General features: G+C 53.8%; 1 protein-coding gene across 1 annotated transcript; it reads right to left on the reverse strand.

Annotated features, from left to right (window-relative positions):
* Window positions 1-1,841: 1,841 nt before the first annotated feature.
* Window positions 1,842-22,565, reverse strand: LOC122385032 (transcription factor Sp7-like). The gene is made up of 3 exons (XM_043372989.1): window positions 22,429-22,565; window positions 11,794-11,844; window positions 1,842-5,175 (listed from the first exon to the last, which is right to left on the reverse strand). The coding sequence occupies exon 3, from the start codon at window positions 5,102-5,104 to the stop codon at window positions 3,986-3,988; it is 1,119 nt and encodes a 372-aa protein (XP_043228924.1). The 5' UTR covers window positions 5,105-5,175; window positions 11,794-11,844; window positions 22,429-22,565; the 3' UTR covers window positions 1,842-3,985.
* Between the last annotated feature and the right edge of the window lie 3,255 nt (window positions 22,566-25,820).

Here is a 25,820-nt window from a genome sequence, read left to right on the forward strand (position 1 = left end):
TTCTAAATTTTAGCATCGTTGCAGTTCGAATTTTTATATCAACAGCAAAAGTGTTAATACCTATGCATAGCATTTAAAGTTAAATGTTCAAATTGTTTTTACCTAGATCAGTTTGTGATTTATTGTTTGACGTTGTGCTCGCGCTTATTCGACGCATCCTAAAAAATGTCAATGCTTGTTGAACATGCCTTTCCATATTCGGCGTTCGTGTTTCCATCCGTGTTATCCCGCGCCCCACTGGGGTCTGCGTATAACGCGCCAAACTGGGGGAGGCGCCCAACTGGCTCTTCATAGCCCCCCTCGTAACTCCGAAGCTACTGGACCGATCGTCAAATTTCAAACGGCGTCTGAAAGCCCCGGAATAGCTTTTAGATGAAACGTGATTTCATTGACCTCGAGGTCACCGATGACGTCGTCACAGGTCAGGTCACAGTAAAAATTATCAGTGTTTGGCTTATTCACATTTTGGACTCTGGCCGCCGTCTTACAACTCCGATCAGGCTCATTTTTGGTTTGCACACTCGTGAGCAGATGCTTTAGATACCCTGAGGGTACCAAACTTTTACTTTGATTTTCAGGTCAGGGTCAGGTCATCACAGGTCACGGAAATCTTATATCATACGTCGGTCACATGACACATGTTTTATGGTCCATTTAGGCCATAAATCTCGAAAGTCGAATTCGATGTCGTTTATGTCATTCGAGGTCATTTTTGAGTTGGTTGAAATTTTTCAACAACAACAAAAAACGTGTCTATCGGATGCAGTTTGAGCTCAGGAACACGATGGTGCTATTTATATTGTTGTACGATGTCAAATACGTACCGAAAACTGATTTGAAAATATAATTTTGAAATTTTCGCTATAATGCGTAAAACTTGGCCCTTTTTGAAGATACCTGGCTAAAACGTGCTAGAATAAGTCATAAGCATGTTTGCCATGACATACATTCATATTTTTCCGAAAAGTCAAAACGTTTTTGAATAAATATTAAAAATATAAATTTTGAATTTCAACACATATATATATAATTTTCACAATGGTCAAAACTTTGAAAATCCGAGATAGCAGTTTGATAGCGCAGTTTATTCCGAGTCCTCTCATGCAAAGAAATTGGACCTAGCTTAAAAACTGAGCTCTTGGGAGCGATTGCCGTGGTTCAATGTTTTGTGTCGAAATCGTCCGAACATGACGGCACTCTGACGTCATTTCCGACCTATGGTAGCTACGAAGTTCATATTGTGACGCAATGTGTCAAATTGATGCAGCCGAAGGTACTGAAAGTTTGGCGTCGATACGTCAAGCGGTTTAGAAGTTATTCCAGAAAAAAAAACGGGAGGGGGACTATGAATAGCCTCTCCCTCCCCCCATTGGGGCGTGGGTTAGTTGGCGCATTCTAATCTGTTCATTTCTAGTTTCTACCATAAACCACGTACATCTTTGCATTTGGGACGTAAAATCCGTCCACTCGTCCAATTGCGTCCCACGTCAACGGAAAACTTGCAGTAATTTACAGTGTCAACGTGTGATGTCAATCTTCGAGATGCCAATTTCGGTTAGTGCCAGGTGACATTATTGACCAGTCTGATAGATGACAGCAGTCAGAGAAGAAGACAGCAGTCGAAGAAGAAAGCGGCTTATAGATGGCATGCAGAAGAGACACGTCTCATACGAAACAAAATACTATATTTACATATTGCGGGCATTCCCATAACCAATGAGCGAAGCCATAAAGGGAAGCGATGCGATAATACATAAAATAAAACAATGGTCGAAGCCGGGTACCGCAACTAAATAAATGGTAACTGAAACATGATCGCTACTGTCAGCCTACATCCAACGGAATGTGTTTCCATTTTATTACAGGCTTTCACAATAAAGTATCTTGAGGTGATGATAAAACGAACACATCAAAAGACCCTCCTCTACTGGTAACTATAGGTACTCGCAGTAACCGACACACTCAAAACACGGAGGACGAAACATCCAAAAATTACCTTTGGATCCGACATTAACAAAACAGCACGGGTCATTGCAACAAGTAAAATCAACAACAGCTCAGCGTCCGGACAGACGTGCCGCTTTCGAGGGCCTCTCATCACCGCAGTCTCACTGGCGGCTCACCGCCGCACCCAGCCAAACAAGGAAATAAATAGACGAAATACCTTAGAACAACACAACAACAGCGCGGTGCGGCCGAAGGGGCGAGCGGCGCGGACGGAGGCGCCGCGGGCTCGCACGTGCGCCCGCGGCGGTGGGAACCGTTTGTACAGTCAGCGGGACGGAAACGTTGCGCGAGCGGCGCGTACAAGGCATCAATAAATATCGACAGGTTGTCCACGGTGTGTATCACAAGCCGTTGGCCGGCGACGGGCCAGGGAGACGGACATTGCAGACTCTACGGGCGACGGGCGGCGAGCGCTGCCGGGCGGGCGGGTCACAGCGGGGATACGGATACCTTCGAGACTCGGACGCTACCCGGCGAGCCAGTCGGGCGCCAGGTCCACTCCAGTACCCCTCGCGGCCATCCGCGCACCCCCTAACGTCCCTACCACCCCGTAACGCTCCTACGTCCCGTAACGCCTCGCCGCCCCTGTAAGCCGGCCCCAGGGCCCGCCCGCGACAACAGCGGGCGTTGGTGGCTTCCGCGGCCGGCCGCGCCGCCACCCGGCTTTGTTCTTTGACCCAGATCGCTGCGGGCGCTGGCGACGACACGGCCGCCCCCTGCGCGGCGCCAGAGGGCGCTGGGAGCGCCGGTCGGCCGCTGCCGGTGGCACCCGTCCCACCGGAGCGCCGCCGGGCCGCCGGTGTCAGCCCGAGCAGCCCGGCCCGGCCCGGCGGCGGCTCCGAGGCGGCCCAAAGTGTCACACAGATCTAGGACGTCCGCTTTCCACCGGACTGGGCAGCCGGCGAGGCCCGGCCGCCGCACCGCCGCGCGCCGCGCCGCCAGTGAAACCCCCATGAACCAGCTATTTTAGAGTCGTCGATGTGATACTCGAGATGCATTAGATGAGCGCGAGTCGGTTCGCGTGTGTAGATGTGTACCTAAAACGTACATACTCGTTTAAGACTTTCAGTCTGTCGTAGAGGAATGATTCCGTTAGCACTAGACCTAAGAACAGAGCCCTTAGAAAAAAGACCACTCAACTGACCGCTCAGGTACGACGCTAGTCTAGTCTTTCAGTCAGCACCACTTCCCGTCAGTCGCGATCACCAGTCCCGTCAGTCGTGATCACCAGTTCCGTCAGTCACGATCACCAGTCCCATCAGTCGCGCGATCGTCGATCGTCGCACGCACACCGGCCCCGTTCCCAGCGCAGGCTTCCGACGGCGTCCACCCCTCTGCCCGGCTCCTCCGGCCCTCTCTCCACCAACACACCAGGTGACGTCACGCCCGACTGCGCCGCTCCTAGCCGCGCATGCGCCACTGCCGCCGCGCCGCGCCGCCGACCGTCGACCCAGATTCACCAGTCGCTGGATCCGACTGACCCACTTGGGAACCAGAACACTTTTGGTGTTAGCCGGCCGGCGGCGGCGACCGGCGCGCGGCCCTTTCCCAAAACTCGCCTGCCATCCGTTCCCTAACCCCTGCGGCCCTGCGCCGGACCCTGCCAGGTCACCGCGGCCTCCTCCGAGACAGGGGGCCAGCCCCGGCGGCGCGCTGAGCCCGGGGCGGCGCGTGACAGGTGGCGCCGCGCGGCCGCCGGAGCCACTGACCCGCCAGTGGGTCGACGGGCGGCGGACGGCGGAGGTGGGCGGCCGGGCTTTCTCCGCCGGACGACGACCGGCCCGCGGTGCGCCGAGACAACCTTGAAAGATGGACGCGCAGCGCGCGCGCGCCGCTCACGTCCGCATTGCACGCCGCCCGAGAGACGAACCTGGCGCGGGCGCGGCACACTGCGCCACGAGTGTCGAACGAGCACTGGAAGCGCCGCGAACGCCTCGCACAATCGGCGCCGTCGCCGGCCGCTAGCGCACAGCTGGGGTCAGTCTCTGCTGATGCGCTTATGGATGTTGTAGTGCTTGAGGAGATGTGCTTTCTGTCGAAACGCCTTATTGCACGTTTCACACTTGAACGGTTTCTCGCCGGTGTGGGTGCGGAGGTGGACCTTGATGTTGGACTTGTTGAGGAAGCCGCGGTTACAGATGGTGCATCGGTGCACCAACTTATCCTTGGTGCCTTCGGTGGCGATCGGCATTGACACGATTGGCCGTCGCTTCTTGGCGCTGCTGCCTCCGCTGCTGCCGCTGCTGCTGCTGGGCGGTTCGATGGAGTAGCTGGGCGGGCTGTAGGTGACCAGGGGCCGCTGCAGCCGCTGCTGCAGCTGGATGTTGTGCAGCATGCCGTAGCCGGGCGGCGGCGGCGGCCGCGCCGTGCTGCTGGCGAACGTGGGCGCGCACCCGTTGCCGGCCAGCAGGTTCTGCAGCATGGGGCTGGAGGTGCTGTAGGGGACGGTGGTGTGCACCTGCTGGGGCTGGCCGCCGAGGCCGGCCGAGCTGGCGGCGCTGTACCGCAGCTGCGCCTGCGACTGGCCCTCGATCCATGCCTCCAGGTCGTGCATGTCACTGCTGGTGAAGCTGCCCAGGTCCATGCTCTCCGGCACGGCGAGCTGCGGGTCCACCATCGCGGTGCCGATGATCGAGGCGAAGTCGTCGTCGACCATGTCGTTGGGCAGGTAGTTGTCGATGCCGCAGGTCTCGGCCGGTTTCATCATGACCGACTCGGTGACCTCAGTTTTGAGCGGCAGCGCCTCGGGCAGCTCACCCATACCGGAGGTCGTGGTGGACACGAGGTCGGGCGTGCCGGGGCCGGGCTCCGGCGCCGGGTAGTACCCGCCGGGCGATCCCGCCGGCTCGACCGAGCTGCCCACAAAGTCGCACTGGGTCAGCGCCTTCAGTGGCGGCACCGGCTTCAGCTCGGCGAAACTGGACGACGATGCGGCGGCGCATTGTGCCGACGAGGAGCTGGGCACGGGCGACTGTGAGCGGAAGATGGTGTCCAGGGCCGACTGGAGGCCGGCCTTGCTGTCAGTGGGCTCGTAGCCAAAGTCCTCCTGGCTCCACGCCTGCACTGAGTCGGGCGATGTTTGCGGGTACAGCTTCATGGCGCGGCGGCGGCGAGAGTGGCGAGATCAGACTTCCAACGGACGCGACGACGACGGTGCATGCTCGGTGCCTGAAACAGAACGGAAATTTTGGTCAGACACTGGTGAAGAATCGGGGTAGAAAAGACAGAATGGGATTGAAATTAAGTTAGATTCGGGCTAATATTGAGATTCAGATAGTGCTACTGGAGCTGCAATTAAATGTATTTCATGATACAGCGACAGGGATGATGCCCTGTAATAAAACTTATGAATCACTGAAGAGGCCTGCTGTGAAAGGAAATTGTGTAACCTTAGCTGCGCCTATCACAAAATCCAGTGAAGTGTTGGCTTTTCTCGGAGACGTGGAGTGATTTTTGTGACGATGTTCGCTGAACTGCGTCACCCACGCCCGTCGGTCCGGTGTCGAAATTATTTCTGGAATCTGACTCACGGGGCGACGTCCGGCAGCAGCCATTTCACAATATTATGACCGCTCCGTTCTCCTACTATGAACTCCGACGCCGAGTCACTGACTCCCTCGAACTGTGCGCGGCGGCCTTCGGGTGAGTCAGGGCCACTTTCAGCGCGTTGCAGCCAGCGACCTCGCCCCACAAATCGTTCGTCGTCCACCCCTCTCCGCGACGTCACAATCTACGCACATCTCAAGGCCGGCGGCGCCAGTTTGTACCGGGTGTGAGCTCTCCGGTATCGTGACGTCATGGGTGATCAGTAGGTCAGGCGGGTGGTGAATGAACGTTCTACGCAGCACCCTCCCTCCGCTCACACGCTGAGTTGCGAAAGTGCTCCCTCTGCGAACCCCAGCTCGACGCGGTTCGTCTCGCCCCGGGCGGCGGCTCCACCGAGCTCCAGGAAGCTCGAGCGGCGCACCGTTAGCAGCTACACGACCGGCGGCTGACTCAGAAGTAAAAGTGGACGCAGCGAACACGCCGGACACGCCGGCACCGCGCCGCGACTGTCAACAGCGCGCCGCGGAGCCGTATGCGGCACACGTGCGCCGGCTGTGCACGGGCGAAGCCGGTGCCGGCTGCCGACTATGCATTATCGACGGCAGTCACCGCACGGACGAGGGATAAATTATAATTCAGCGCCGGAATTGAGGCCGCGCGCCGGTCACGTGCGCTGGACGCCGGCGCCGTGGAGCGCCTGACACTCCGGGCTGCCTGGGATGCTGTAGTGTAGTTAGCCTCCGGCGCATCTAGGACTGACGAGTACCTATATTCCTCAGATAAGGCATAGGTATGCTAAAATTTCACCTCATGCTCTGGAGACTGAAGTAAGTTGATGCGCCTTTTGTGACACTAGTGAGAATAAACAAGCGCGCGGTTTGGCTGTTTTGCAGCATATCGAGCAACATTTGCAAGCTTACCAATGTTTTTCTTTATTTACTATGGCAACTTCAGCGCAGAACCTCTGTTCAAAATTCAATGAATTGCTCTTCCTGATGCACCTGCACAGGCAGGTAATCTGGTGTTGCTTGTCGCTTCATTCCCAGTGAAATGGTGACGTTTTCTGACAGACATTACTCAAGAGTGTCAACTGCTGTGGGCAGGTGCGAATGAAAGCAATGAAACATATCCAGTGACGGAGTTGCGCACCCGTATATCATAGTTTTTGACTAAGCGGAGGCAACCGTTGTCGTCGACGGAATGCTAGACCAAGGAAACTCGATAGTTGGATGTTGAAAATGTCGTATGTATTTAGCTGGCGTTCTTTGTAAGCCATGATGATGAAGAGGAAAACAGCTTGGCTTACAGAATTACGTGAACATAGCGACACTGCTCATTACGTCGGTCCGTTGACAGCCTCAAATCATTTAACCCTCGCCGGCCGAGGGGGGGGGGCGGGTGCCGCCCCCCATAGGTTTTTTTTCGCGATAGCTCCGAACACGCTGGCGATAGAGAGCTGAAACTTGGCATACCTGACCTTTGATCCAAGCCGGATCTTTTGACACCAACCACATTTTTGGGTCAGGTCAGGTCACTGACGTATGACGTCATAAGTGAACCTCTGCACGGTCTTCAGATGTCGCAACTTCGCAACGCCCTCACTGCCAGAGGAGATGTCACAGGGAAATGAAACTTGCAGGATCTAGTATCCATTATGAGTCTCACAGCTTGTATATCTTGGATTTTTCCTAAAGGTCATATGAGGTCAGGTCATTTTCGTGACCTCACCATTATAAGTCAATGGGGAAAAATGAAAACTGCTATTCTGGCGCCGGGAACGATCTCCAACTATCTCAAGCACACAGAATCGTGATTTGATGCACTCCTTGCAAGGTTTGATGCGTCACTTTTGCAATGTTGACCTTGCGTGACGTCATTTATGACGTCATCAAGGTCATATTAGTTTTTCGTCAATAACTCTTGATCAAATTGAGCTAGCGACTCGGGAAAGTCACCAATGGACTCAGGAAGACCTGCCGAAGCGAATGATATGCGACATGACCTCTTTCGACCAACTTCGTGACCTGGGGGTGCTGACCTGACCTTGACCTGAGGTCAACACCCCAAGTTGACCTGACCCGAACAAAAAGTATATCATTCGACGCGCCTGAGCGAGGCGAACACGATGCTGCCAAAATCGGCGCTCTGCGGCCGTTTTTTTGCGAAGTTATTCACCAAAAACTGAACCGTACCTTGGGGCACTTGACCTGACCTCAGAGGTCACCGGTTGACCTAGGACCTTAAAATCGGTACCAATCTCTGCGTCTCGTAACGGCGCACACGCTCGTCTTTCCCGCGACGCGCTAGCTCCACCAGGGGCGAAACGGCGAGGGGGGGGGGTCGTACCCGCCCCCCCCCCCTCGGCCGGCGTGTATGTAGAAAACCAATAGGTCCGGCGTTATGACCTCCTGGCCTAAAATCACCCGTTTATACTGGTCGAACACCAGTCATTATTGCAAAGTTCCCTCTTTGCCCACAGTTGTTGCAACTACATGACTGCTGGACGGCACCATTTCCTGGGTTCCACCAGACGGGCGGCAGAAGTAGTCCAAGTCTTCCAGAATGTAGGTCCAGCGCGGACAGCCAGTTCCGCAGGGGTTCTAGGAATCGCCCCAGCAAGGCACCATTCGAATTCCTGTCCGTCCCAATCCCCGGTCTGTTCTGTTGGTGGGTCTGCCGCCTGTGATATCCGTAAGCTCCTGATCCGGACTCACAGGTTCCGGTGATTTCTGCCGCAGCCAGCAACGGCCCAGATAGTCGAATCACGACTTCCACGGCTGGAAGCGTAAGTCCAGAATCATGAGCTGTACGACGCCGGTAACGCCCGTACCGACTAAGCAGGATTAGAGCTTTACTATCAACCGCATGCTAGTGAGCTTAGCATTACTAACCCGCCGTGCGAGGTATTCGCAAAGTGTGTCGTGTGTGCCGAACGACAATGCGATTGTGGCTTCGGATACAGCCCAGCGCCTTTTTCACCACAATTTCAGATCCAACCATCAGCGTCGGCGTCCGTCACGCCGCAGGAAATGGCAATTTCTGATAAATTGCTCCGCGATGACAGGCTGGTTTTTGGCAACGCTGTGGCATGCGACTTCGAGTTCACTTTTGAATGTAGGACGGGCCGAACGGCAGCATAGCTCGCCGGATGACCAAAGCAGTGCAGCAGCATGATCTGTCAATTCGTATTTGGTGGTTCCGATTTCACCTGGACGGATCTTGCGAATAGGATGGATGCCAAGGCGGATGCTGATCATCGCTAGATCATGGCCAGATCGCTCGAATAGAAGCTGAAAGACAACGCTAGCCAGTCCCTGCAGAAGCAGGGTACAAACTACAAGTGTTTGCTCTCCTACGAGTCGAGCTGGGCTGCTTCTGGGGCCCAACGTCACTACTAGATCGAGGCCAGCAGCGGTCTGTATTCGCCGAATGGCGATCGGAATGGGCGTTGGTTCGACGTGGCCCATGCCGCGGTGGTCAGGTCATTAAACCCTTATCGCCATGCCATGCGGTGGTGATCAAGACCAGGCTATCGCCCGATCGCCGTTTCCGTCGAAAAAGCGCCGCGCCGGCGATAGCGGCGCACTGACGTCGAACGCGGCGCGGCGGCGACGAGCGTGGCGCGGATGTGGGCCGGGTCGGTCAGGTCGGGTCAGCTGCGTGCCGCCGCCTGGTCCATGCACCAAAACACGGCACCCGCCCCGGCCACCGCCCCTGCAGGAGACAGCGGACCCACAGCGGGTGTGCCACTGCGCCACCGGGTCTGAATGGAACCAATGTTCCAGATCAGCTGCAGCCGCGCCCCGTGCCGAACCCCAACGGTGTTGGGAGTGCCTCAATTGCTACGCATGGTGTGATCCTTCAGTAGCAGAACTTTGGCATAAGTGTACATGTGGACTGGACGAATGACACCCAAAAGAAAATATAAAACGATTTTTTTACACTAACTAAAATGTCCCGCCGATAGAGCGATAAGAAACAGGCATCTTTCTCCCAAACTCTCCACCTCCGATATAAGGATCTCATCGAACGATCAGAGCTAATCATCAGCAGCCGTCTGTCAGGCTCTGTTCCTCAGCAGCCGCCTCTAGGCAGCTGTCTGTCAGCAGCTGTCTGTCAGCAGCTGTCCATCACTCCTCTGCCGTCTGACCCACTGTACGAACTACGAGTTCCTCGTAGCTCCACGTTACGGCCCGAAGGACCACGCACGTGACACGGGTGCGTCGCGAGCAGCCGGTCCGTCGTCCCCGGTCGGCAACTCGCCACTACCGGCTGCGGTCCGCAGATGGTCCGTCTGACATGGATCCGTCGATACGCGGCCGGTCGCTCTGCCGGCACGCCTCTGGTGCCGGTCCGGCCGGCCGAGGGGCGGCGCGGCATCCAGCCGTAACTTTCTCCGGCCGATAAGAATGCATAATGGCGGCCGAACACGGCTTTGACCACCGGGCGCGACATTAGCATCTGCCCCGGCGGCGCTGGAGGCGGAGGGTGGTGTGGTGGCGGTACTTCTGCTCCTGCAGCTGCAGCGCACCGTAGCGACTCGCCATGACGATCTGTCCACCGCCCCACTTCTTCCTCAACAATGGCGTCGATCCACGGACCGGGCGTGGACGATGGCCACCCTCGTGACGCTGCCGGCGCCGCCCCTCGCCACACAACAATTCGCCATTGACGAAAGCGAAACGCGGCGCCTGCGCCGGCCGTGGCGCGCCGGCGGCAAAAAGTTGGCGCGCGCCGCGCTGTGCCGGCGGCGTGCACGGCTGACGACGCATCAGGGTCGCCGGCGAAACTACGCCCGGAGAAACTCGCCGGGCTCCTGGGCCGGGGGCAACGCCCGGCGCGGTCACCGGCCGACGCGCGGCTCCTAACGACGCCGGGCGGCGCGCGCGCGCTGCGGGAAGTGGGGTCGCCGCTGCGGCCTGCGGCGGTGTGCGAGGTGGGAGGTCGGCGCGCAGGCCGCCCGCCGGAGGATGTGTCGTGATTAGGCCGACCGAGACGGGCCGGAGGAGGATGTAGCGGTTCCGCTGCACCGCGGTCTCATCCGTCGCCCCCGAATCACCGGCAGCTGCAGAGCGAACTGGGGACTCGGGAACAGCAACCGTCCATTGAAGACAGCTGCATGGTCTCCCAGTCCACACACTTCATCACTTCTCACAGCACAGTGACACATCCTTCATCAACGCAAACCGCACGATAGACCAAAATCGTCAGAGAAATCTAAAATAGCCACACCGCCACCCCGTCCCACGCTCGTCACGCCGGAGGGGCCGTTGACCCCCGATGGGGCCAACAGTAGCCGATCTAGACACACGCCACCGGCGGACGACTCAGCTGCGCTGCAGTGTTTCCGTGCTGCACTGCGCTCAGTTCGTGCAAAAACGCCACTGCTATCGGCTGGCGGACCAGGGAACGAGGAAAGCCACCGTGGGATCGGCTACAAATCGCCTTCACAGGGTGGAGCTGAACGGCGTGAGCTCAGAGCTGAGCTGAACGGCGTGAGCTGTGCTGAGCTGATCGGCGTGAGCTGAGCTGGAGGCGCTGGACTGGGCTGAGCCACACTGAGCTCGCATGGACCCCGTCAGGCTTACAGGGTAGATGCATGCTAACTAGACTGCGAGTTACCCATCTGTCCACTATCCCCCTTCTCAGGACAACGCGAAAATGTGCTAGTTTCCATAAGGTTTTATGGGATTACGGCAGCCTTTTCTAGAGTAGCGTGGGAATTATTAGCCCTTACAAGAATGATGCCTCTCAGAACTAGGACATGACACTGGCTCTGAGCTGCACGGCTGGCAGACTCTGCCTGTCCTCCAGAACGACACGGGTGGCGAGCCATGTCACTTCTCGGAACGACACGGAACGATGATGGGAGCACGGGACCGAAAATGACGAGCCTCGCTTCTGCTTCGAGCTGACTTATCGACGCAATTCTCCCGAGTTAATGTCGCGTTACGGACGCGTTACGCTTTACACCGCTCTTTACAATTATGTGTTATTAGTGATCTAAAATTACCCTTTGTTTTAACCCATTACATAGAAACTGACACGCCGTGACAAAGTCTCACACGAAAAGTGTCGTGTGCCTCAGGACTATTTTGTGACATCCTACTGAACACAGGGTGACAATTAAACGACAATGCATGGTGGGTGTTCTAGGTCGGTCATTTCCGCATTGAGCGGTATACGTGAACTCAGCGTGGGCGCTCCGTGATAGCCAGGAAGCCCTTCCCGTGTGGTTACCTGCACTTGTGCCGCCATCAACCTCTAGAAGTCATCTGAGCGGACATAGTTCTGAAACCGGAACAGAGGGGCGTTACACAGAGATCGAGGCATAAAGTATCATTAAATATAGCAGTCATGGTCAATCAGCAATCACATATCCGTATCGGCTCGATAGCAAGCCACTAGGACGCCCCCGAGGATCTCGGTGCTCGCGGTCGCACAGAATGCAGTCTCCGGGTTAGGTTTCTATGCTTCGCTGCAGTCGCTCAGCCCGTCGTGGTGCAGATTTGGAGCAGACGCCCATTGGTCGTTTCGGTGACGATAGCGGCACAGGAAACTAGCCACACCTCAGCCTCGCGGGCTGGGCCGAAGTGGGGCGTTCATTGAGGACGTGATTGGAATGGGGAGAGTGGATTAAGGATTTGGAGTTTGAACCGCAGAGACGGGATCCCTAGGTGAATTGTAGATGACCTAAGAAGGCCTTCTAGTGACATCAAGCTGATGACTTTATCACATAAAGCGAGCGTAAGGAAATGTATTTTTTCTGGATTTCCCTAACAACAGTGCAAACGATGATGCAATGCATTTTATGACGTCTTCAAGTATGCACAAACAAAGCTTGAACAATGAGCTTTTTCTGTTTTTACAGAAAATTAGTATGAAATATTCGTGCAACGCCCGATATGAAATACGCTTCCACTTCATAGCAGGACTTGTTCGGATGGCCCACGAAAATACCGGTTGAACATTAACACCTAAACTGGGCGACTTTTTACCAAATGCCGGTCACCTCACGATAAGGAGCCAATCGCCGAGCGCGCAAAAACCCACCAGTGGCGGAACCTACTTCTTTATCGGCCATCAGCGGAGGTGTTTTTGATAGCGCGACGTCCGGCGTGGGCTGCCACTCGACCTGGACTTTGGGGTCTGTCCGGAGCCGGCCGGGACCAGCGGTGCCCAACCATCCCTGGTACTCAAACGTGGGGAAGGACGGACAGACAGGCTCCAATCAGGAGTGGTAAATTAGGCGGCCAACGGTCCCTCGGAAGGCGGTTGTAAATGATTTGGGACACTTGAGATGCGGTAGTCACTGTAGTGCCTCTGTTCCAGCCGAGCTCTGTGTATTATCATTATTCACTGGAATTGAGGTCCTACACCAGCTGAGGTCCGCACTTCCTAGTTTGCCACCGATGGGCAAACCGGCGCCACCACTGGTCCATGTGATAAAACCAGCCGCACCCGCGGACGAGCCCGTATAAATCCATAAAGCCGCCACTGGGCCGGCGGCGCCGCGCCGCGCTGACCCTGTTTCCCTGTTACCGTGCGGCGCAACGCGGAGTGATCCATCACACCTCGCTGTTCGTATGAAATAGCTGAGTGGCCCAACCAGTTCATACAGCACGCCTGGGGTGACGCGGTCGGGCGGCCGAGCCGTCCGTGTATTCCTCGCCCAGCTCAGCGACCATGGGTGTCGGCGGGCGCGGCCGCCGCTCGGGCGTGCAGTGAAACTCGCGCTGATGCCGCGGGGTCAGCGTCACTAATTTCGGCTCGAGGGCTTATCAGCGGCAGTTGGCTTGTAATGCCGTCTCCGCAGGGACGAGACACGCCGGACGGATGGTGCAGCTGTGAGAAACTGCAGGAGTGGTGACGAATGGACTTTCATCATGCTAGGCTTCCGCGCTACCAGTGCGTCTATGCAGTGGTCTACATAAAGAAGTGCCTCGCCGCGGTGATCCGATTTGGGATTATGATCCTTGTGGGAACTGGGTGGCACACTCTTCTGGGCACTCCTTGAAACTCGCACAACACTCAGTAGATCCAGTACATAACTGGCTGATACAAGAATAACGTGTTATTCTTACCATCGATATGCTATTTATAAACGAAGCTGATGATTGGCCTTCCAATGGTGAATCCATGCTAAGCTTTCCGCATCTCTCGTGTGCGGTTTCCAGTCATTCTTTGCTGACCACAAACGGCAGGCAATTTAGATTGTAATTCCGTGTGTTTCACGCACCGTTACCATGTAAACCTCAAACGTGCGCGGCATTCTGTCAGCGTCTGCGTGGGTCGCTGTTCTAGTTCCCACGGTAAAACCTAGTGCCGGGCGCACGCTTTGCTATGGACAGCTCGTGTACCAAGTGGCAGGTGCCGATAAAGTGAGCCATAATCCGAGCTACTACAACAGAATGCCAACTATGCAGGCTACGGTATTAGTCGATGAACTGGAAGGCCTAATTCGAGTGGACCACTCATTATAGAGACCACGCTTGACTGCACCAGTCAAAGGAAATCATGTTTAATTCGCCCATTAGGGAAGGACCTACCGACAACAATGCAGACAAAGCCCGCACCTGCTGCGGGGCGGGGAACCGGCAGTGCGTGGATGTCTTGTGCGTCTATAACGACGGTGTTTGTTTACAATGAACAACAGCTCGCAGTTATAATGGCACGCATGTAGACCACCTGTTCAGCTCCACAGAGTGAGCAAACAACCCTGCTTTGGGTCGGAAACGCCCCAGTTCGTATGATCCATTATTTCCACGAATATCTATGCGTATCAGGCATACAGACATCAGCAGAGGCATCAGCTAGATACAGACACGCGGACTATCGATGGCCCAATTTGTGTGGCACCTGTCTTTCCGTAAACACACACATCTCCAGCTCAAGCTTCTGGTCCTGAAGATACCAAAATTGTCTATTTCTGCCGTCAGGGCCCGCCCAGCACAGACGGTATCATCCACGGCGTGCCCTCCGATGTTACCGGGCCGACGCGACGGTCGGCGCAGCTGGAAGACCACTCTCTACTGACCCACATACTGCTTCCCGCGCCGCCTGCGCTGCTGCTCGCCGCGCTGTGCCACTGCTCGCCGCGCTGGGGCTGAGAAGTTGGTGTATATCAGCCGTGAACCGTCAAGTGCGGGTGCATAGCTAGGAAGGATGCCTACTCGTAAAGGGTGCACAGCGGGTACCTGGGAGGTCTTGACCCGGAGGATACAACGAAAGTGGCGGGCCAATTTATAGGGATGCAGATAAGAAATGCAATGTGCTAGTTGGAAGAAAGGACCCAGATACAGGGATGGGTGGAAAAGTAATGAACGGCGCTGGAATTGCCCCGGTAGGCATTACTGCATTGTGGCTGCAGTGAGACGACGTGTGGGCGCTTTCTACACCTTCATAAAATGCACATTTTTATGAGAAAAAAAAATGTTTTATCTCTCCATTTTTAAATTATCATACGACTCGTCACCGACATATATCATTTTTGAATGATTGGTTACTGTTGGCCTATTTACGCATTATTACTGTAAAGGCGTCGCCTCATCAGATTTCTGTCCCGAATTTGGAAGGAAGTTAACCCAAACAGGTTGGCCGGGGGAAGCTCCTGAATTAAACATTAATGACTCCATGGTGTGCCCAAAATAAAGTCAGCTGTTGTGGTCGGTAGCCGAGCCGGTGCCGAAAAACGCAGCATCATGATGTTCGTTTGAAATAGTACCCAACAACAGACCCATTGACGGTGGCCGCTCACGAATTATGCAAAGGCATGGCTCACCCGTACAGTCGGTTCGTCACGTCCCGTTATGGCATATTCAAATCGGTCCGCACCTTAACGTGTCTCCTCTGCTACTCCGCCTACTGCCGCTCACCTGACGGACCAATCTCGGTGTCCCGATCTGCAACGTCTTCCACCGACTATACTATACAACCAGCCGAAATGCAAGTAGATCAGGTCACCGACTGTACACAGACCGGCCGCTGTTCAATGGGTGTCTGGAGCAGCGGCGCCCCACGAGGTAGGGTGCCGCCGACACACCCTAGACGCACCCCTGTGGGTGGAGCGCTGGGCTCTCCGCTATTGGGGTCGCCGCCTGTGCTGAGATCAGCACTGTCGTTCCATTGAGAGCACCCAGCCGGTGACTATGCTGCCTAATTGCAGTGACGATCCACTGTGTCCATTGCAAGAGTGGCGCTTTGAAAAGACATTCAGCGACCAGCAATGGTTACTTTGGCGAGGCATGCAGAGAGTCGCGGCCGCTGTATTGTGTGACCGGTCAGTCACCTCTAACGACCTCCTGATGTCATCCAGAGGCGGAGCCATGTGACACCATCCACTTTCAGAGTGAGTCACTTCAGCCCTCGCCCACGTAATAACCGCACGGTGAGTGACCCGCATCCACTGATATTTGGATCTCAGCGAGGGATGACAATTCTGTGGTCTCAGCTCTGAGCGTACGCGACCAATCATCCGGGTCCTCCCATCATGGATGACATCCTTGCGGCCGACGACGACCGCGGGGGAGGAGCGGGAAAGGAAGGCGGGTCCTGTGGTTAGTCTGATGACAGCACAGCGGCGACTCCTGGCCGCAGAGACATGCCCGTTATACAGGCACGACTGCCGCTGAGGCAGCGGCGGCGGCGGCTATACGCGGAGGCAGCGGCGGGGGTGAGCGCCGAGCGGACGACCGTTAGCCAATGCCGCCGACCGACCGACCGACCGACTGACAGAGTGCAGCCACTCGGCCAAGGTCGCAGCCGCCGCGCCGCGTCCCCGACCTGGGATTGAGCACCTCGCCGGGGGGGGGGGGGGTGACCCGTCATCACCCGACCCCGGGACGAATACAGGTCAGTGAGGGGTCACCCCCTCGGCTGATCCCCTCCGGTCAGCCCCGGTATCTGTGACGGAGTACATACCACAGATAGCAGAAGGAGCTCACTTTGCGCACCATAGTTCTCCGGCATGTCCGGTCGACCGGCTCATGCATTGTGTAGAGGATGATCTTGCTCGCTGGACGTTCCCTATGTCACCGAGGGTGGTGTCGCTGTCCGGGACTCCCCGTCTTTGTGTCAGCTGACTTTTTGGGTTGGTGGGTCAGTGGTGCAAGTACTGAATCCGGGATGGTTCCTAAAAGACTCGAGAGAAGTCGTGCCGCTGTCACAATACGCACGTGTGTTAAACACGGCTCTGAATCGGTCTCTGAATGACTCGGGCATATTATAATTGGTGCAGACCATAGCGACCACGTGTTTGCGGCCGATGTTGAGCTATTTTCGAGCGCCACGGGACAAAAGTGCCGAATCACCCCCAGTAATCATCTAAATGAGTGCATATGTGGGCACACTGATGGTAAGATTATATTTAAATGTCCACCGTTATTTCGATATCGTGTTAATCGCCGCAGACAGTGGATTGCAGCAGTCAAAGTAGAATGCTACAAATGTCTCTCTGTAGATGATATCACACATACCCCGACCCAGTCGTGAATTATCTCTGCTATGAATCACCTGTCAACTTACAGCCGATTGTGTCACCAGTGTTAGTCATCACAGCTACTGCCCTTACCAGGCAACTCCACACCTCTATCATCCCACAGCCCCATTGTATCATCGCGGGTTCACCGCCCCACCCCACTAGCCTCCCACCACGCTACGCGGCTGCTGTCTGTCGACTATCTCCCTCCCCCTCCCCCACTGCCCTACGGGTCCACACGCCCTCCGGAATCCCACTACGCTGCCCTACTGTCCACCATCCCCCTCCCCCCTCCCCACGGGTCCACACACCCGTCCCGAGCGGGCGCGATGAGGCAACGGTCGGCGACCCCGGCGCCGCCGCCGCGCCGTCTGCACGCTGCTGCCCCGGTCACCCGGACTGGGATGACAGGCCGCAGTTGGGTAACACGTGACGCTGCAGCCGCCGATTATATGACGGTGGAGGGCGCGTGCCTGGTGCCGAGCTGATAGGGGAAGGTGGAGCGGCACGCGGTGGTTGACCGCTGCGCCGCCCGGACTGCCGCTATTGGATTTGTTGCTGCAGTTGGATTGTCGGCAGGTGTCCTTTAGCGATTCTACATACTGCGAGGATTACTTCATTGAGCTGAATGTCCGTTTCCGATTTTGTGGAGCGGTCTGTTTAGCTGATTAAAATGTTTGTAGATACGATCTATATGCTCAAATCAAAGCGCATTGTGTGCTATTTGATAACTATGCATCATATAAGGCAGAGACAGCCATAACAATTTCCAAACCGCGCTGTCGTCACTGCCCAGTTCCGGTCTCAGAGCGCGCACCCCGCATCCTGTCAGCCAGCCACTCCTGGAACCATGGCCGGATCTGCGTGTTGCAATCACTGCCAAACCCTGAAACTGCAACACCCTGCAGTTGCAAGGGTGGGACTGCCTCGTCATACAAGACATCAGATGACGGATTAGGAGTCTTGTCCTCGGAGATGACTGTCGTTTCCGACTACTTCCGAGGGCTCTGAGAGGCTGAGGGGTGGCATCCGGTTCCGTTCTATACTCGGAGCGTGTCGTACACCTCTCCCCCGATCTCAGAGGGAGGGGAGGAGGGAGGGAGGGTCGGAGGTCGCCGCGTGACCCTGTTGTCGGTCGACGGACCGGCGCCGCCAGCGGAGCGGCGCCACATCGGAACGATCCAGTGGCCATCTCGGCCGCTGAAACGCGGAACACTGAACTGACTGACAGGACATGGCTGAACTGACGGGACTGTGAACTGACGGGACTGTGAATTGACGGGACTGTGAATTGACGAGACTGTGAATTGAAGACTCAACTGGCAGAACCATTGACTGTCGAAGTGTAGGCTTCATTCTATTTTGTCATAAATATCCTCTGGGTAGTGGCAAATGTCGATAAAATATTTATCGAATCACGTCGAAGTGCGCAAAACAGCCAATCGTAATGATTAACGGATGTACGTAAATTTTTAACCCGGTCCCTAGCCTCTGGCTGACCGATGGCTGCCTGTTCAAACACCTGGTTCAAGTGAATATAGGACAGTTACCTGGCCGTTTCGGCTCAACAAAAACCCTCCGACGCAGCACAAGGTGTAAACCGGCTCCAGCAAAAACATCAGCCGCATGCACCAGGACACCTCAACAATAGCCGGACAAGAACGGTACTTGCAGCAAGCCGATGCCTGGCTGACGAAGGAGCACATCTGCAGACGGTCTTCTGCAAACAAGGTCTTCGTCAGTTGTGAAGCCACGCACGGCAGTGACTGGGCTCGGACAGAGTCGTTATCTCTCCATCAATGTGGGCTGTTCCGGTTCAGCATCGCCCTCTGTCCGGCCATCCGGACTGGTCGAGTGGTCGTTTGGGCGATCGCCCGGCTGCAGCTGGTTTGATTGGGACCTTGCCAAGCTCTGACTTTGTGGCCGGATAGCCCATCCATGGGTCTGCGCCTGACCACGCCGCTGTCCTGCTGGACCGATTGGCGCGCGGACCGATTCCGCTCGGCCGGCCGCGGAAGTGGCACGGTCTCGGCACGGCCGCACGGCCTCGGCTCGGGCCTTGGACACGCCCGTGCAGCCGTCCAGCGGGCTGTGATGTCGTCACCTAGTCGCCCAACTGCCGCACTAGGTCAACGAACTCCGCCGACGCACACACAGCCGAAAACGGCATTTTTGTCGGCAACAGGTCACCGAACCTGTGTTGGAGTGTGAACAGGATAAGCAGCGCAGACGGAATGTCTTCCGCGGACTGCGTGCGTAGTTTGGCGTGCAAACGTCCACGGTACTTCCTGAAATCTTGCGATCTGCAGAGTGGCGACGCCGGTACGACACAAGCTCCCCGATAAGGCGACATAACATCGGTTGAACGGCGTTACTTCCTCAAACGGCCGTCGCTGCTGTCTGTCCGCCCAGCCACATAGCGGGTGACCCGGTTAGGGCGGCCGAGACGGAACCGGCCGGCTGGCCGCCCGGGGACTGCAGTGCACTCGGTATAGAACAGGGCGCTAGCACCAGCAGCCGCGGAGACTGCATGAGAACATAGGAAAATAACACCAAGTCGGCTGTCTCCGAGCGTGGTCGAATCCGACCACGTGGCTGGAGCTCGTCCCTCGTCTCTGGGTAGCCCACACGCCGAACGGATACCGTTAGTCACCGCGGATGGCTAGCTTTTGAGGCTGCTGATTAGCACGAGTCAACAGATGTTCGATAAGACAAAAGGCGAATGACAATGCGCTTCGCTCCGGAGGAGGGTTTGACATACATTTGGGCGTGTAAACAGGCGTTTAACGTGCAGGAAGCTGGTGCCCGCTCGATGGATGGGCTTCATTAAAACCGTCACGTTCCGTTTGTTGTTTGAGGTAGGTTCGAACGGTGCGTGAAGGCATGCGGTTGTTGGTGTGCCGGAAGACAGCCGAGCTTACCAGCGATCTAAAAGAGCCGACGAATATATGTACTTGGCAACTTTTTCTGACGATGAACTTTCAGCACTTGTTATGCATGTATTTAATGCTAAGATATACCGATGAATCTCATTATTGAAAATAGGTTTTACTCGTAAAGCGGCTACTAGACGCTACATCGCATAAAGAAACTGTTGCGGAAGTGATGCAAGGCACATTTGCAAACGCCCCTCTTGCACCCATTCGCCGTGCAAAACTAACGGCACACCACGTGTTGTGCGTCGATAAAGCATGCGGTCAAGCTCCTGCCCTGAGGCGGGCCGCCATCTGTCCGCCGCAGGGTCCCGCTCGGCCCCATGCCGTCCTGCGGCGGATCCGGCGCTCCTGCGGCAGGCAGTGGCGCGTCAGCTGCCCGTCAGGAGACCGCTGACAGCGGGTCGAACCGTACTGCCGGCGGCCGCCTTTTCTGGGACAGCCAGACGGGTCCTCCGACAGCAGCGTGTGCTGATGTCCGCTCTGCGAGTGGAGCTCCCAGCTGACGCAGACGGAGAGAATATCGGAGATAATGTGATGATGCCGCTGTTAAAATATGGTACCGCTGTACAAATTTAATGCAATCAATTTATTTGATTGACGCGAGTCGACGCGAGATTGTCTTGTTCTAGAATTCGTCCTAAGTATTTTAACTTAAGAACTCGATGAACCAATTGCGAAAAATGAACTTAAGTAGGTATACCTTTAACAGCTTTATTAGCTTTCTTAGCCGATATGGTCATTAAGTATTTCATAAATGTTCCATTGATTTAGATATGTAAGCTCATTGCATATTTTACCAGCATTCAAGCTGTTTTACGATATGCTCAAGATAATTGATACCGCCACGAAATTTTCATTCTGCACCTTTCTTCACTAATTCAAAGTAATCCGGGTTATCCACGATCACCATGCCAGAAGGCGTGGGGTCATTGAAACGTGGCTTTGGGCTTACGAAGCCGTCCGGAAGTGACATTGGACATGATGAATTACTGTTTGCAAACATCTGGCATTTAGACCAAGCCTTCATCACGCTGCGGGCCATGCGCTGTTGGGTTAGACGGTGGACGACAGCTCATAGTTTGTTCGACAGGTGGGGAGTCACGTATTTAGGTCAGTGGAGAAGTCAGTAGCCCATAAACCTGTCTGAATACAAGCACAACATCGAACGATGCTTCACAATGACAGCGAGAAAAACAGCATGAACGATTAATGACTCCTCAAGAATGCTTTGGGTTACCTACACATAGTGGTTCTGTTCTTGAGCAGGCGGGCCAGCGGCATGCAGCATTAATTGCGACGTTAATGACCAACATGGCTCATCGTAGTAGCCTGATAGCTTGCTGGCCTTATTAGTCCATCAATCCTATCTCAGGACTTGAGTTATTAAAGGGACCCTCCCACCTTCAAAAAAGTTAATGAATTGGCATGAAATTGATGTCGCTCGGTTCAGAAAGAGCGAAAACGAATATGTACCAAATTTCATCGAAAAATATTCACCGGTTTTCAAGATATTAGGCTTTTACTTTTGTTTACTTTTTTGGGATCTCCGCTGTTCCTAGCGACTTTATTTGAAAGTGCGGCATTTGTTGCGCGCAAAGCAGCATATACCACCGCGTGCTACCAAACGTTTTAGTAAAAGATTTAAAAACTGTTAGACCTCCGCTGACGTCACAAATTCTAAGGGGGCATACCAATGCATTAGCCCCTTAGAATCCGAAAACTGCAAGTTTGAAATTCCATATCTCCGAATTAAAGCATTTTTCGATGTTGTGAGTGCCCAAACCGGTATTTTCAGGCCATGGCCACCAATTTGGCTATCTCAACTCAAAACTAATGTTAAGGTGGGATGGTCACTTTAATTGCACATACCTCGTTGTTTATAGGTACCTACCCTACAGTTTTGATGAAAATGGATTGTTGTCTCGGATTTTAGTGTGGCATTGTGTGTTACAGAATACAAATAAGGGAGCCTTTCAAACAACTCTGAATTAAATACTCGTAGTTGAATAATAAAACTACATCATAATAATTACGAGAGCAATCGCCTTTAGCTTGGCTAAGTATGTAGATCATTCTAAATGTAAGGGAAAAGGAGTATGGCTTCCGAGAAACCAGCACCTGTTTTCATTGCTTGATCTCCTTCTTTTCTGTTTTCATGCTTATAAATGCAAGGAATGCCGGATGTGGATCATGTGTAGGCACATAACTGTCAACTGCAGTTTAATGTGGCGCACCGCTCTGTGCAGATTCCTCCGTCGGTTTACGTTCAACATCCATGATCACAAAATCAGTTACTGTATAGAATTGGATATGCTACACGCCCAGTTGGCTCACAGACCCCGCTGTTTTCCCCAGCGTACCGCGCACGCACTCCGAAACAAACCACAGTCTCTCCCCCACCTCACCCCCTATCACCACCATCCCATCCGGACCCCGTCTCTGGGTCAGCCGGCCGCGGCTCACCTGGGCTGAGGCTGTATCCGGCTGGTGTCGGGTCGTACACACACGGCCTGCCTGCCCACTGCACTGTCCGTCCGCGCACCTCGCGCCACCACACGCTCCGCTCGACGCCAACCACCGGACTGACCGGCCGACGCGCCGCCAGCCAAATGAGACATTAACCCAATTTTGGCCGGTACAGCGCCCGACAGCGGCCCGTACAGTCTCTGGCAGCGGGAACGGAGCGTCGACAGCGGCGCGCGCGGAGCTCCAGACGGGTTTTTGAGTCGGGGTGATGCGGGTTGGGGGGAGGGAACGGCGCAGGTGCGTGGAGGGGCTAATGATGGGGCTCAATTAATCCGCGCAGCGCTGGGCTCGAAGTTTCAAGTTACACATGCCGTATTTTTCCCTGGCTAAATAAGTAAATGCAAAAACTTTTAATTCAATAGTTTTCAATGCATCACTTTTGAGAACGTCCCTGGAAAAATATTAGTTGAACATTTTTTTTTTTAACCCGCGCCGGGCCGGTGCTCGGCGTCAACCGCGCCGGGTCCGGGGTGTCTGAACACCCCTCTCCCGTCTAACTCGGCTCCTGGGCCACGTAGCGACACGCGGTGAACGGCATTCGAAATAGCGTCAAAAATCATGACCGAAGTATTCCAGTCATATTTTAGGTCAGATAAAAAATCAGGTCGCCAGAGGTCATCAAAGGTAAAATTTTGAATATTTCAACACTTTTTCGACAAACCGGCGCATGGTTAACTCGGGAACCGATAGAGCTACAGCGACGTGGAAAAGTGCATTCGATAGCCCTTTCAACGCTATTTCTGGAGTGCATCCTCAGATTTGATCCTATCTGTTCAACAGTTTAGCCTTCAGAAGGCAAAAACTCTAAAAATAGCCGTTTTTTACGAAAAGTGCTTTTTCAGTAATAATCTTAAACTCAAGAAAGGCACGACATTTATTTTGCCAGCACCGTGTTTCTCTCGTCGAGACGCGGCGAATGTACTACAATTTGACCTTAATAGGTCAACTTAAAAATATGACCTCGGGTCAAGGTCATGATCTGACCGGAAAAGTTCATGTTGCATATCAGTCAATCTGTTTCGTCGACCTCAACTCATCTTAGATGTTTTTATCGCTCTAGGATGTCTCTATCAAAAGTTATCACAAAAAACTGCTGGGGACCTCTCGTGACCTGAGATGACCTCAAGGACATAAGAAAGGGCCACGATTACGATTTTCCAATTCAGTGTGTCAAGTTCACCTGTAACATAATGTTTGAGGGTGTTTAGAATGACGTTCGTCCAAAGGAGGCGCCTTCCAATTTTTTTCCCATTGACATAGGTATAATGGAGAGGGCGCAAAATTATCTGACCTTAGGTCATCGATGTCAAAATTCCGAGATAGGTATAGGTACACGTACATTCTATAGAACTGTTGCTTTTATCAATCACTGAAAGTTTCAAGGCGATCGTTTAGTAGGTGTAGCTATGACGAGTATTCTCATTTTTTTTTCTGAGATAAGGCCACTTGACGTGACCTGGTGACCTGACCTATAGTGACCGGGGTCTGAAGTTTTCACTTAACCCTCGCCCGCACATGCCATTTTCCCATCCTAGAACGCACAGGGGGGGGGGGTGGTTGCCACCCCCCGCGCCATTTCGTTCCTGTTGGAGATAGAGCTTAGCGGTAAGGACCAAAAAAATTATTTGGGAAGAGACAAATCCAATGATACCCAGTTTTACCTTCTCAGGTCAGTCATTGACCTTCCAGGTCAGGTCAAACTAAAAAATGTTGCTTTTTTGGGCCACCGTTGGATATCAAGTGCGCTGCTTATCATATACCGATGACGATGTCGTTTTCTGGTGCCAAGCCAGCTAGAACCTCTCTGTCACACTACCCGACCAGGTTTTGGCTGCTGAGGTCATTTCAGGTCAAGTTATGTCAGGGTCAATTATATGTGTTTGTATGTCTGTGTGTGTCTGTGTGTATACTGATGTGTGCACCGATTGTTTATGCGTCCATATTACATGAAATCATGATCTGAGAAGCTTTTACAAAAAATGCAGTCAAAAAACTTCCCAAGAAGTAAATTCCGCTTGGCTAAAACACAATTATCTTAGATGACCTAGGTTGACCTTGACCTTGTCCTTGACATAGATGTCAAGAACAATCAATATCATGGAACATGTTGTTCGACGATGTACAGATCTGTACATCGTCGAACAACATGTTCCATGATAGGTGGGAGGTGAGACTGGCAAAAAAGGCCGAAATCAAGGTGTCAAAAGCTCACAAGGCCCATGGCCAACGCAAGATGTTGAGAATTGGCCATTTGGGTCATGACATGACCTGAAAAACAAGGTCATATCTCCGAAACCAAAAAGCACAGAAACTTGAAATTTTCAGTGGACATCAAGAAAGGATAGAGGAGCAGCTATATGAAAAATCAGCCTTCTAGCTCTAAAAATGTTGAGTGCAGAGCAGAAAGACTACCTGGGCGGGGGTGGCAAACCCCCCCCCCATGTGCGGGCGAGGGTTAACCCGGCAGGCGGTGGGCCTACCAGCCACCTTCCGCGCGGTGGGGGGGGGGGGGCACTTTTTTGCCCCCCCCCGTATCTCCGAAACTACTGGACGGATCCGGAAAATTCAAACGGCGTTCGATAGCCCTGCCAAATTTGTTGAGGGAAACCAAATTTCATTGACCTCGGGGTCACCGATGACGTCACAGGTCAGGTCAAAGATAAAATGTTTCACCGTTCACGGGGCTTCTAGGGAAAGCGCTATAACACCGAGTAAAACGCATTTTGTCGAAAATCAGCGATAAGGCGTCAGTTGTCTAGTACATATGTTGCTATTAGAGGTCACTGGTCATACCAGGTCAGGTCTCAGGTCAGGTCACCAAAGGTCACCAAGGGTCACCACATGAGCCCAACTTTGCTAAGGTTATGCGATGCATGTTTTATGGCCAGTTTTTCATTTCCAACTCAATGGTGTTGGTTATAATACCATCAGGTACGGTTTAGGTCACTTTCTGATGGAGGTCAGGTCAAGGTCAGGTCAAAAAAGGTCAAATTTCAAAGTTGATATTTTTGCATAAAATGGGTATGGATTCGATGCAGCTCGTCACGGGGAGTCTAATGGTGGTCTTTGTTTTGCGCTACGAGGTCTAGAATTGCTAAAAATTGAGTTTGAAAATTTGACGTCATCAATTTTGAACAGTTTTTTCGCTATAACTTGGCCAAAAAAAGAGGTATCGATCTCAAATTTGGTATGTAGATAGAAGGCGGTAGGGGCTATCACATATATTCCGGTTTTTTCGAAATTCAAAAAACTTTTTCGATTTTTAGGCTATTATATTCAAAAAATCTATTTTTTGACTTTTGGGGGTCAAAATCCGAAAAATTCGAAAA

The sequence above is a fragment of the Amphibalanus amphitrite genome, unplaced genomic scaffold, assembly GCF_019059575.1.
Source record: "Amphibalanus amphitrite isolate SeventyFive unplaced genomic scaffold, NRLGWU_Aamphi_draft 000206F_arrow, whole genome shotgun sequence".
In the NCBI taxonomy this organism is placed as follows: Eukaryota; Metazoa; Arthropoda; class Thecostraca; order Balanomorpha; family Balanidae; genus Amphibalanus; species Amphibalanus amphitrite.